Source organism: Pistacia vera, unplaced genomic scaffold, assembly GCF_008641045.1.
Source record: "Pistacia vera cultivar Batoury unplaced genomic scaffold, PisVer_v2 Contig151, whole genome shotgun sequence".
Taxonomy (NCBI): domain Eukaryota; kingdom Viridiplantae; phylum Streptophyta; class Magnoliopsida; order Sapindales; family Anacardiaceae; genus Pistacia; species Pistacia vera.
The window spans coordinates 690,611-705,148 of record NW_022195586.1 but is presented as its reverse complement, the minus strand read 5'-3'; the positions used below and the strand labels follow the sequence as shown (position 1 = coordinate 705,148).

At 33.4% G+C, this 14,538-nt stretch overlaps 1 protein-coding gene across 1 annotated transcript; it reads right to left on the bottom strand.

Annotated features, from left to right (window-relative positions):
- Positions 1 to 2,841: 2,841 nt before the first annotated feature.
- LOC116124271 (protein CUP-SHAPED COTYLEDON 1-like) lies at positions 2,842 to 7,662 on the bottom strand. The gene is made up of 3 exons (XM_031409963.1): positions 7,141 to 7,662; positions 3,045 to 3,213; positions 2,842 to 2,939 (listed from the first exon to the last, which is right to left on the bottom strand). Exons 1-3 carry the CDS (start codon positions 7,660 to 7,662, stop codon positions 2,842 to 2,844), a joined length of 789 nt encoding a protein of 262 aa, XP_031265823.1.
- Positions 7,663 to 14,538: the final 6,876 nt, after the last annotated feature.

The window sequence follows — 14,538 nt, the reverse complement described above, 5'->3', positions numbered from 1 at the left end:
GAGAGACGAATCGGGTGACATAAGAATAGGGGTAGAGGTGAGTTTTTCTTTTAAAGTATTGAAAGCAATAAGGCACTCGTCACAAAATTTGAATGTTGTTTCCTTAGCTAATAGGTTACATAAATGCCTACTTATTTTTGAAAATTCCTTAATAAAACGCCAATAGAAACCTGCATGACCAAGAAAACTACACACACCTTTCACAAATGTAGGTGGCGGCAATTTAGCTATCACATCTATCTTTGCCTTATCTACTTCAATCCCTTTACTACAAACTACATGTCCTAAAACAATGCCTTGTTTAACCATGAAATGACTCTTCTCCAAACTCAAAGTCAAATTTGTCTCTACACATCTTTTCAACACTAAAGTTAATTTACTAAGGCAATCATCAAACGAAGTTCCAAAAACAGAAAAATCGTCCATAAATACCTTAATGAATTTTTCAATCATGTATGAAAAAATGGACATCATACATCTCTGGAATGTAGCGGGAGGCATTGCATAATCCAAAGGGCATCCTCCTATATGCGAAAGTTTCGAATAGACACGTAAATGTCGTCTTCTCTTGATCTTCGGGTGCGATCGGAATCCAGTTGTAACCTAAAAAGCAACCAAGAAAACAACAGTAAGCATGACCAGCCAATCGTTCAAGCATTTGATCAATAAAAGGAAGGGGAAAATGATCTTTCTTTGTCACAGAATTCAACTTCCTATAATCGATACAAACTCTCCAACCCGTTGTCATCCTAGTTGGTACTAACTCATTGTCAGAATTTCTCACCACTGTAATACTTGACTTCTTAGGTACTATATGGACTGGGCTCACCCATTTACTATTAGAAATTGGATAAATTATACCTACATCAAGGAGTTTCAAAATTTCAGCTCTCACCACTTCTTTCAAATTTGGATTTAGACGCCTTTGACTTTCCCTAGAACTTTTTGCTTCCTCCTCTAATAAAATCCTATGCATGCACATAGTGGGGCTAATTCCCTTAATATCAGCTATGGTCCATCCTATGGCTGTTTTATACTCTCTCAACACCCTAAGTAGTTTCTTCTCTTCCTCTAAAGTGAGATTTGACGTTATAATCATTGGAAGGGTTTGACTTTCTCTAAGTACACATATTTCAATGTAGGTGGTAATAGTTTGAGCTCTAACTTAGGTGGGGAGTTAGTGGACAAAACCATATTAACATCTACTTGTTCTATGGGCATCCTCAACTCTTCATCAGTTATCTCAACAACTTCACAATGCAGCAGTTCAACATACTCCTCAGCTTCTTGGTCAAGGAACTCTTCATCTTCTGCTATCAAGGCCAACTCTAATTTATCTTTTGTCTTCTTTTGCATAAAACAAGAGACAATGACAAGATCTAAGGACTCAACAAGAAAACAATCATTAGTATCTGCAGGAAGAGATAAAGATTTAAAAACAAAAAATTCCACAATTTAATATAAAACCGTCATTTTGAGTTTTCCATTCTGCACATCAATAACAGTCTTCGTGGTGGCCATGAAAGGATGTCCCAGCAAAATTGGCAATTCATTGTCTCGATTTGATGTCATCTCCATGTCTAAAATCACAAAATCAACATGGACAATTAGTTTATCAATTTGAACTAAAATATCCTCAACAATACCTCTTGGATACTTGACAGAACAATCTGCCAATTGTAGTGTCATTGTTGTAGGCTTCAGTTCTCCCGGTCCCAATTGTTGATAGATCGAAAATGGCATGAGGTTTATGCTTGCACCCAAGTCCAACATTGCTTTTTCCAACTTCTTATTACCAACCATGATATTGATAATAAAGCTTCCAGGATCCTTCATCTTAGGTGGTAATTTGCATTAAAGCACGATGCTTACTATCTCAGAGATCATTACTTTTTTGTTCGGCTCATATCTATGCTTCCATGTATTCAAGTCTTTGAAGAACTTTGCATAGGCGTGCATGTTCCTACTCACATTAAGCAAAGGCAAGTTAACATTCACTTTGGACAAAATATCAAAAATGTTAGAGAATGACTTATCCCATTTGCTTTTATTTAATTGACTTAGAAATGGCACTGGTGGAACATTAGGTTTGGGTGGAGCAACAGTAGAGCCAATGTCTTTAGTTTGAACGGGTGCACTTGGTTGCTTCTCCTTGGCTTTATCATTCCTTGCATTATCAACCAATTTCTCGTTAGTTTCAGAGTTAATATCTTTAGTGATTACCTTACCACTTCTCAAAGTTGTTATTACTTTTGCTTGCTCAGGTTTGCTCGATAACTTCTCGGGAACATTTTCTTGAACCGCTTCTACTATTTGTCCTATTTGAACTTCCATCTTCCTTATGGATGCCTTTTGTTGCTAAAATCTCTACTCAAAACTCTAGTTGTTCTTCTAAGAGACTTGAATAAAGTTGTTCAATGTCTCCTTTAATGAATATTTCCTCTGTTGATTGTGAGAGCTAGCTTGTTATTGGTTATTGCTCCAAGAGAAGATATGATGATTCCTCTAACCTGGATTGTAAGTATTGGAGAATGGGTTGTTAGGCCATTAGTTGTAGGAATTCATTGCACTTGCTTGCTCTACATACTCTGGAAAATTCTCACTAGAAGGACAAATGTTAGTTGTATGCCCACTATTACCACAAATAGCACATACCTCTGAAGAGTTACTTTGCCCTTGTCCCATCAGCATATTGCACATAGTCTTCATTTGTTTAGTTAGCTCTGAAACCTGCATTGTTGGCTCAGAGTTATTATTCACTTCATAAATTCCCTTGGATCTTCCTCTAACACTATTCTGCTATGAGTTTGCTCTAAGCATCTCATATAGCTCGTATGTCTCTCATGCAGTCTTCTCTCCCATAGCACCACCTACAACATCATCAACTATGGCTTGGCAAGCCTGTGTCAGTCCATCATAGAAAAATTGGTTAAGCAATTCTAAAGGATATCTATGATGTGGACATTGAACCAACAATAATTTAAAATGCTCCTAAGCCTTATGGAACGGCTCACCTTCTATCTAAGTAAAGGTGGCAATCTTACCTCGCAGTTCGACAGTCTTAGCATGAGAGTAGAATTTACCTATAAATCTGTTGTAAACTGCGTCCCACATTGTAAGTAAAGCTGGGGTCAAAGTCATGAACCATCTCTTTGTTGCATCCTTCAATATGTAAGGAAAGCAACGCATCTGCAACTGGTCCTCTATCAAACTCTACAAAGGAAAAGTTTGAACAGTAGAATAAAAATCATGAATAAAGGTAAGTGTATCCTTTATAGGTCGAGGTAATTCTGCCATTATCTCTGGCTCTGAACTTGAATCTGACAACTCTAAATCTGATCAATTTTCAAGACATTCTAGTTCCTTCCTCTTTCTACCAATCAAATCCACTCTATCGATGTAAGGAACTAATTCTTTATCCAGTGATCGGCGACCTTGCATTCAAAAACTAACACACCAAAGAATAAAAAGAAAAAGAAGTAACCCAAATAAAAATAATAAAAATTAAATAATACAAAAAAAAATAATATCAACAATTAAAGCACACGTTGTCAAGAAAATTAAATAACTTAAACAAATCACTGACAGCGGCGCCAAAAACTTGATGAACAAATTCTAATTCCTCGCAAGTGCATGAATCGCTATCGCAGTATAGTGTGCAAAAGCAAGGGTCGATCTCACAGAGATTTGTAAGCAATTTACTAATCCTAATAACGAAGCTTCAATTTAAACTAATAACTAGAATTGATAATCGCAATTTAGGGGGAATCACTTCAAAAGCAACAACTAATTAAACTAAAGTTAAACGACAATAAAGTTATCTTAAATCCAATCGACCAAAACCTAGGGTTCCAATTTCACCATAATTATCCAGCTCTATGTCAACCAAATATCCATTATTTATCAATTCACTTTCTAGGGTTCGCACTCACCAAATCAAGGTATTACCGTAAGGCTTTCGGGATTAACCTAATATTTTTAACACAAGACTAGCTAGGGCGTATAGTCTAGCCTATGAATTAAAAACCCAATAAACGTAAGAGTACTCAAAATCCTGAACAAAGGCATATTTGTCATGGCATGTGCACAAACACTAATTACCCAAGAAATCATAAACCTACTAATACTCTATCAGGGCGTATGCATAGAATATTAATCATTCATTTAATAATCTTCACACATACAACCTAATAATTTGCACTAAGTGTCATCACACAATAATGAAAATTAAAGGAGTAATAAATACTTGAATGAATCTAGAGTTTCATTGAATTAATAACAATAAATATATGATTACACATAGAGCCATCAAATTAGGCTACATTGGATCCCTAGAGAAGAGTTTAGTTACACATTGACATTGAAAAGAGCAAACTTGAAATTCCCCAAAAGCATGAATGATCTTCAAAACCCTAGGAAAAATCTCCTCTCTTTTTGCTAAGAAAATAACTCTCCTCTCAATCTCCACCCCACTCTAAACTAAATTACAAAGTCCTATTTATACTTTTCCTCTGCTAGGGGTGTTTTTGGAAGAGTCCAAGTTCAAGTCAGAGTTAAAAAAAAAATAAGGATTTTATTTTTTTGCGATCCATATTGCGGCGTGAATTTTTGGGGCCACGGCGCACAGTTTTTCCACAAACATACAGTTTTGTCACGCCGCGGCATGAACTTTTTGCCCAACTTCAGCTTCTCGCGTCGCAGTGCAAAAAGTCTATACCGCAGCGCCATCTAGCAAATTCACTTCCTTTCTTTTGTTTGACAATCCATTTTTTTTTTCTTTAGTGCGTACAAAGCATCCAACCATCGTGTGAGCATAAATTCCTCACTTTTTCTGTCCGAATACCTAAAACTCATAGACATACCCGTGATTCTTGCAAATAAAAATATGCAAAGAACTTGAATAAAAATAATCCATAAAAGTCACGAATTCCCTACGATCAACCTATAAAATCATGGAATATACATATCATTTCACCACTCATCAAGTTATCCAAATTAAACATATAATATATAAAATTAAAGCACTGTCTGTTTAGTTTCTAAAGATTCAATCCTCCCATCAATTGGATTTTTATTGAGCAAGTTATGATCAATTTACTACTGATTGTTCAATAGAAACCGAAATACGTGTGATGATAAAATGAATGGTTTACTTGATCCAAATTTAAGGGATAATCATATTAGGACTGATAAGAAATATTTCAAATAACACTTATTAATTGGAAAATGGAATCAGCCAAAATTAATTCATTTAGCATATATACTCGCACATCAGCAGGAAATAAACAATTAATCATTCATATAACAGATTAAAATACACGAATGTTTTTACAGAAAACATATTCAACTCAAATGAACTGTTTCTACAAATATAGATATGACACATACTCACAGTTCAGCTGACAATAGGATCATCCTCGATTTGATCTTAGTAAAGTACATGAACAGTTCCTTGAAAACAAACATAACAAAATTTAATCGATCTTTATGTTAAGATTGTTAAGGAACAATTATTTATTCGTATAACTACTGTTACCTGAAAACGAAATTAACAAAAGTTAATTAATCTTCATATTAAAATTGTTAAGGAATACACTTACTATTTGACACAAGCAACACCATTAATCATTCAAATAGATTGACTGAACAAAAACAATCATTCAACCAAATAATAACCGTTAAAATAGTTAGGAGATATACTTACAACTTTGTATTAAAATAGTTAGAAGATATACTTATAGTTTAGAAGAACGAATCAAAATAACAACTCATTTGACAATTTCAATTAGACATCCTTCTTTTATTCCATGCCAATTCATGAATTTTTGACCTGTAAACAACAACAAAAACATAAATAAATAAAAAATTATCGATTAACAAAATCATGAAGAACAGACGTATTATTGACACAAACTAACATGACATATAAACAATCAACAAAAGACTAGACGTATTGTTGATACCAACTAACATATTGCGATAATACACAACTGAACATACACTCATTTTATAACCTCTTATTTAGGCCTTTCGAATGCCAACACAATTAATTACGAAGAAAAAGTTTGCAATGTCAATACAATGCACATATATAATTATTAATAAACAGGTATGCTTGTACTATCAATGCAATGCACCTATGTAATCCAATCTTTATGTCTATTTATTTAGACTTTAGAATACTAATGCAACAATTAATATTATCTACATCATCACCAATAAAATTCAATCACAAATCCAATTAGTCATTAGACCTTTAGAATGCCAATGCAATACACCTATATAATTAGTATTATTATTAATTATTAATACAACTAATGAAATGCACTTATGTAATCCAATCTTTATGTCGATTTATTTAGACTTTGAAATACCAATGCAACAATTAATATTATCTACATCATCACTATTAAAATTCAACCACATAGCAATCACAAATCCAATATGTCATTATGATTAGACCTTTAGAATGCTAATGTCATACAGCTATATTATTATTATTATTATTATTAATACAGATCCTATTTTTTAATTAATTAATAATTATAGATGAAACAATAAATATCAACCCAACGTGTTAAGATAAAATAATTTAATTGGTTTGTCAATTTAATGTATCAAAATAGAGCAATTATAAAGCTTTCAAAATGTGTCACGTGGCAATCAATCGCAGATGAGAATTTAGCTTTATATTATATATNTATGTAATCCAATCTTTATGTCTATTTATTTAGACTTTGAAATACCAATACAACAATCAATATTATCTACATTATCACTGTTAAAATTCAACCACATGACAATCATAAATTCAATGTGTCATTATAGTTAGACCTTTAGAATGATAATATCATACACCTGTATTATTATTATTATTACAGATAACATTTTTTAATTAATTAATAATTACAGATGAAACAATAAATATCACCCCAACATGTCAAGATAAAATAATTTAATTGATTTGTCAATCTAATGTGTCAAAATGGCGTAATTTTAGAGCTTCTAAAATGTGTCACGTGACGACTAACGACATATTATATATATATAACATTATTTATTAATTTTTTAACTGTTATGAATCTGAAACAAAAATAACTATACATATAAACTGCAAAATATAAGCCAATATTACAATACCAAAAGCTCTTCTTTCTCTAGATAAGCTCTAGTGGACTTTCTCTTCCTTTTCTTCACAACCCCTTCTTCATCATGTTCGTTCTTCCGAATTCTACACACAACAAATTCATCATGCCCTAACAATAAATACTCATGCATTATCCAACCCCCATTGTGTTCCGAACCTTTATTCTCGTATCTAAACCTCTTCTTTAACCTAATTTTCAAGTGGGTTTTTTCAACTTTAATTTCTTTTGCCCCATCTTCACCCTGCCATGTTCCAGAACCCACTCCTCTGCAAATCCTTGAGCCCTTGTTGGATTTTTTCTTCAATAGAGTGAAAAAGTAGAGATCTTGATTGGCCAATTTGGGTCCTTCATACATTTCCCAAATTTGCCAGGGTTCTTGTCTACCATAGAGGTCACATTCTGGGATGGTATCACGGGAAAAAGGTAAATTTTGTACCTTGTTGTAGAGATAAAACCCAATCAGTTCAGCATCAGAAGGAACGAATTTATAGCCAGCAGGAAGAGTTGCCGACATCGTGAATCTGTGATTATTGCAGATGATGTAAATGAAGTGCAATTAGCAAAAAGGTCAGAGAAAATGTTGGAGAGATTAAGAGAAATTAAGAGATTGGAGCGAAATTGGAAATAAGAGAATGACGGGACAGAGACAGACTTTGCTATATACAATACTACTTTGAGTCGGTTACTAAAAGAGCCGTTGGATGAATTTTCTTTTTATTTATTTAATTTTTCGGATTTATTTTTGAATTTTAGTGCCAAAAATATGAGGGCATTTTGGGTATAGCTCCAACAAGGGCCAGTCAGTTGGAATGTATTAAATTTGAATTTTAAATTTTACTGTAATTGTTGGCAGTTATATTTGAATTTTAAATCCACATACTGTATAATTTACCCCAAAAAGCATGAGGGTATGTTGGGTATTTTTTATTTTTTGAAACGGCTATGTAAAATTTTTTTAGAAGAATTGTTGTTCCATTCTTGTGTAATTAGTGGTTAGAAGGCTTTTAAGCTCTGGGCTTCGGTTTTTCTTTTTGTTTTAATTTGATGTGATATTAATTTTAAAGCTTGTTCATTTGGTTTAAATTCCAATGAAATTTCTTTGAGTGGGATTTGGATATTGTTACATTGTATTTGCAGGCAAAGGCAACAGCGAATCCTTTTGCATCTAGAATGATGGTAATTTTAATGAGTGATTTGGTTCACAGTTGCTTCTATTAGTTGCATTAAATTGTTTAAGGGGAAAAATGTTTTTACGGTTTCTGTAGTGATTAATTTAGTTTCTTTTGCACAGGTATGCGGTATATCTTTTGTAGAAGATTTTTAATTTCAGGATATTTCTGCAATGTTCAGAAACTTTTTATACAAGTATTTTATCTAGTATTGTATCTGGTATTGTATTTTGAAAGCAAAAATTATAGTGGAGAGGCATGGTGTTCTAGTATTTTGGTTTCCTCATAGATTGAATTTTCTTTTTCTGGGTTTTAGGTAGGTAAAGCAGAAGACAATTTTCTGAAAATAATGTTGGATAGTCTCTAATTAAGTTTCTAAATTTGAAAGAAGAGGGTGAGAAAAATGATAATTATGTTTCTTACCATATTTTCTGTTGCAGAATGGCTTTTTCTAAGTTGTGTTGTAGGTTTTAGCAGAGTACTTTTGCATACTTTGACCTTGCTGCTGGAGTTCATGTGACAGGTGCATATTCTGTGCTCCAATTTTTCATGACAACTAAATATCAAGATACTACTGTATCGTTACCGCTTTGCTTTGCGAGATTATATCAATTTGTTCTTAATCGTTAATGTTTTCTTATAATATCTATCACACACTCGCTACTAGGTGAGCAATCAATAAACCAGAGATTCCCTGCACCATGTAACAAGACTCATTGCTAACACAGATACACAATATCCACACCCTTACTGTCTCAGTCTGCAACTCAGCTCCCACTAGCTCAATCAAAATATTTGCAGTCAAGAATGTTCTTCCAAGTTTTAACTAGCCACCAAAACTTAGTGATAGGGATATACCAAGCACACAAACATATGTGGGTAAATGATCATTTTTAAAATTACAATTTTTAAATAGATTTCAAAGATCCTTTCTGAAAATTTACATAATACAGTGCCCAATGTTTAAAGATGAGGAATATTACATTTTACTAAAAATTATTGCGCCTAGCTAATAATCATGTTGAAACAATCGAAAAATCATCGGTAATAGAACTTATCACATAATTATAGCTTCAGGATTTACATTTTTAGCAGATTATATTGGTTCATACATCTTTAACTGAAACTAAAAAGTCATACATACCTGCTCATTCTGATTGGAACTAAGAATCTTCTACTTACATGGTTGAAGACTTCACTTCAGTTGGTGTTTCTTGACAGAATTATCATCCCACAAACTCAGACAGCTTAAATTATCAAGAGACAATTAGGAAACTTCCAACGGCAAGGTAGTGTTGTCTATTAGAATGCATAATCTGGATTATATATTAGACTGTCATTACTCTAAAGACAGGATTTTGATGGACCATTACTTTTCATTTGTTGCCTATTCCTATTTGTACAAAGTCAACTGTTGCTTTAAGCAGATATACAAATTGGATGTGCTATGGACCTAACAATTACATTCACCACTCAGCATCCTCCACATTTGAAAAAAAGAAACAATACATATGAAGCTATGAAAATGCTGCCATAAGAGATGGAGAGCTCTATATCACTTACTAACTTGGCTTTTGTTTCAAAAGCTGAAGTTTGCTGTGCAGAACTTTTCATAGAAAAATGGTATGAGGTCTTCCTTTGTCTGATTAAGGTAGATTGTAATTTAATATTGTGACTGGAGAAGCTTTGTGTGAGAACTTAATTCATAGGGTTTGTCAGGTTGGTTAACTTTGGTTGCAGCTGATTACAAAAATTTTCTTGGACATATGTTATGTCATGTTTGATATTTATCGAATGTTAACTTGAAAATGGTTCTAAAAGATTCTTTGTTGTTTAGGTTCTTTATACACAAGCCTGATTAATCTGCAGTACTGCATTATGAGCCTTTCAAACATCAAGGAAAAATATTATGTTGACTTACCAAATTTATGTTTTATTTAACTTAAACCTCGTAATGGTCAATTAATATGGTTTTCAGTATTCTAAATAGATATTACCTGTCTTGCAATTTTTAAAAGCAGAGTTTCGTGATGATTATTCTAATAGCTCTCTTTGAGTGTCTATCTTCTGGTATAACAGGACTAATTCACCCAAACAAAATTCTCCGCCAGTGTATATGTTATTCTAGATTGTTTAGTAAATGGGAAGATAGTTTCCTTCTTGGCTTATTGCTAATTATTTTTAATTATGTCTTCAGGGCGTTTGCGCTTGTGTCCTTGTGTTTCGTGTTTATATACTTCCCTGCTTCTTGCAATTTGGAATCTGCAGTTGACTCATGTGTAGAGATCCTATTTTGTGGATACTGCAGGTTCTAATGTATCCGCTAAAATCTGATAATTGGTGTTTGACTGATTTAACATCATTATCATTTGGAAATTGCTTCTTCTTACAGATTAATTGAAGCCTCTATATATGATTCATTTCATAGCTCCTATTTCCAGTCTGTTTCTAATCTCGTTGCTGGTGGTTCTGCTGGATTTCCTGGCTTCGTGACTTTAGCCTGCTCAATTGAAAAATGTCTTTCTGTGGTTCTTCTACTGCTACTACATCAGATCATTTCTGGGTTTCTTTATAACATGCAGGTTTTGAATTGGCTTGTTTGTCGAGATTCTCTTGTTATTCAGGGAGTACCAATGATTTGGAGGTTGCTACAATACTCAAGATACTGCAGTCTCTTTCAGGTTGGCTAGCTTCCTCTGCAGTATCTAATCAATTTCAGGAGATTTGCACAAGTTCTGTAACTGTATTGACTGTGGAGCTTAAATGTACAACGAATTGTCAATCTTATGATCTTTATCTTATTTTCATAAAATGCAAATCCCTGGGAACATAGTGGTAAGCATTTCTTTTAGTTGCTCTACTTAATGATTTGGAAGTGGAATAATCTTATTGTCAGCTATATGCACTAAACCACTCATACCTATTAAAGTAAAAAAATACATATATAATCTTTTGTCCCTTTTCTCTTGTCCAGACTCTCTCTCTCTCCTTTCTCTTCTTCTGTTTAAATATGCTGTCAATTTCTGTAGTCTTACAATTTTCTGTGTTCCAAATTTCTCTCACTCATGGTTTATTGGGAATTTGTGAATGGATAGGATGAAGGCAGAATAGGCAAGAAAAGAAAGGGAGTACTTGTTACTGAATGTGGCAAGTTTCTCCCCTGCACGTTATTACATGTTATAGTTAATCACACTGAATCTGGGTTTTGATGTTTGTGCTAAACTACTAGAAGTTGAAAATATGATTGCTAATTTTTCTTAGAACACTGTAGGTTGGAGCGTTGTATGCAAATTTTTCGTTAAACTGCAATATTTTGTTAAACCAGTAATTTTATTTTGAGTATAACACCCTTTTTCTTTTCTTGAAGACATAAAACTTCTAATTTCTTTGTTTTGAGCAGAGTCATTGGACTGAAAGACAAATATTAGAGCTATGGATCTCTCTCCTTTTAAGTGAGACATTGATAAGTTTATAGATGAGGTGTTTTATTTTTATTTAAGTTTATCTATTTTCTTCACTTTTTATACTATTTTTTTTGTTTATTTTATAACTCGTGGAGTTTGGGTGATTTACAGGGTGAATTGACTACTCTGGCTGATAAAAGTATGGGTCTCCATAAGTTCAGCTACATTTATGAAGCTAAGCTTTCCGCCAACTTGTCCGTTATGCAATCGCTGTATGCCCATATTTTGTAAGCTTTGAGAATTGAGATATTTGTTCCGTTTTGTTAATGCTTATATGTCAACGCTAGAATCTTGAAGTTCTGTCTACTCTGCTACGCTTAGTTTCATAATTCAATGAAAGGCAGGTCAGATGGTCGGTACTGCTAGCTTCTTTATCGCAAAGATTAGGTGGACGCTATTGCCTTTACTGACTCTGTGTTTCAGCAATTTAAATCTTCTTTCAAGATCTTTTTTTCCCTGTATGTTTCCACTTGAAACTACTACTTATTTGTAATTTTGGTCATTGATGCCAGATGATCATGAGTGGTAATAAGGACCGCAATATATGATGACAAGTATCAGTTCCTATGATTTTTCTTCTGCTTTTGACTAACAGATCATTGCTAGCCCTATAATCATGACTTTCTCCACATAGACTTGATTAAGTTAAATAGTTTTATTATTCATAGCAAACTTTGAGAGTCATTAAGCTTATCTCTCTTTTTGTGTTGTCTCTTGAATCAGGGTATGGCAACTGATCGGATGTGCTAGCTGAAGAAAGTGCATCGACAGGTTTTTTTCTTTTTTTTAAGTTGTTGTTAGCAGTTTCAAAGGATTAAACAAAGAAGAAGTGCAAATATTTTCTGATAAAGCCCTCTTTCAAGCTGTCAAGTGGTACTTCTACCTTAATGTAGATAAGAAGAAGAAAAGTAATTTTTCTTAATAATCTCTCTTCAGCCTGCCAAACCAAATGTTAATCCTTAGGATGTGATTGAATTGAAGTGGGCTGAGTTCAAATTGGGTGAAGATAACTTATATATTATGTGTACACATAGGGTGTGTTAGGTTGGGGGTATGAGAGATTACTAAGGTAATGTCATTTTATTATTTTGGGGTTACCACTTTGTTGTCAAGTAATATAAGATTTCAGTAATCTTTTAAAACCAATTGTAATTATTGTTGGTAATATAGGAGCTAATATGAATATCTTCATTTACTTAGGTATTTTAGGATTACTTGACAATTTTATTTTTGTTACAATTTTACCCCTTATTAATAAAATTTTAGGACAAAAATACCCTTATTTTAAAATTAATTTACATGAACCTGTCATTACAATTTTATCGCTAATTAATTAAGTTTTTGGAGATTAATGCCCTTGTGTTTTAAACAAATTTCAACCCACCCAAACTATTACCGTCAGCTAGCCACCACCATTGGTCGTTGATGGAAGGCGTCCTACGCCGATATGGCCATTTCTTACCAGATCTCTGGTTGGAAATGGCTTAGATCATGAAAAATTTGGTTGGAAATGGCTAGATCCATTCTAGCCAGATTTTTCGATCTAGCCGTTAATGGCTAGATCAACGGCCATGGATCTAGTTGTTTCCAGCGAAACAACCATATTAGTTTTGGCCATTTTTGACCAGATTTATCAAGTTGGTCGAAAATTGCCAGATCCATGGTCGTTAATGGCCCTCGATCTGGCCAGATTAGTTTTGGCGATCTCCGGCCAAATTTATCGATTTGGCCGAAAATTGTCAGATCCATGGTCGTTAACTACCACTTCAATGGCCCTCGATCTGGCTATTAACAGCTAGATTGAAAAATCTGACCTGAAACGGCTAGAATAGATCTCACCGATTCTAGTCATATTTTTCACGATTTGGCCATTTCCGGCCAGAGATCTGGACAGAAATGGCCAGATCAGTGTAGGTCGTGCGCCATTTAGTTGCCGGTGGTGGTGGCCAGTTATTGACAGTGGTTGGGTGGGTGGGGGTGGTGTCTTCGTTGATTTTTAAACTTTTATTATGGGATGTTTTAGCTAAACTTTTAAATGGAAGAGGTTATAAAAAATAATCTAAATAATAATAATGAATAATACTCCCCCCCTTTTCTTTATAATTGACGCTTTAAGGCTATGCATATTTTTTAATAAAGCAATTTTCTTAGAGGTAGAGAAAGAGAGAGAGGAGATGTGGGCCATAGAAAAGTGGAAGAGAGAGGAGATGTGGGCTAGAGAAAAAATTGGAAGAGAGGAGACAGGGGCAAATGTCGAGAAAGAGAAGTTGGTCTAACTTTTTTTATTTTGGAAAAAGTTAATAGCCTTAAAACGTCAATATAAAGAAACGGAGGGAGTAATATAATAATAATATTTAAAAAGAGGGTAATTTAGTAATTTAAATAACATACCCAATAATTCCTAACCAAACATATAAACATAACATACCCATCAATTTATTTTTCACAACCAAACACATTAATATAACATTCTTAGTAATCTTTCAAGATAATATATCTTCTCTTTAATATAACATTCCAGATGCATTTAGTTTAGGGAATGTTCAATTACTGAAAATGTTATATTAATGGAAAGATAGATCACCTTGAAGATTATTGGAAATATTTAGGAAAATGTGTTTGGTTAGGTTAGAATTAATTGGTAGGTATATAGATTACTAAATTGCCCTCATTTTAAAATATTAATATAATATTATTTTTTTAATCACTTTTTAAACCTCTTACATTCGAGATTTTTCTAAAACACCCCAGCCACAT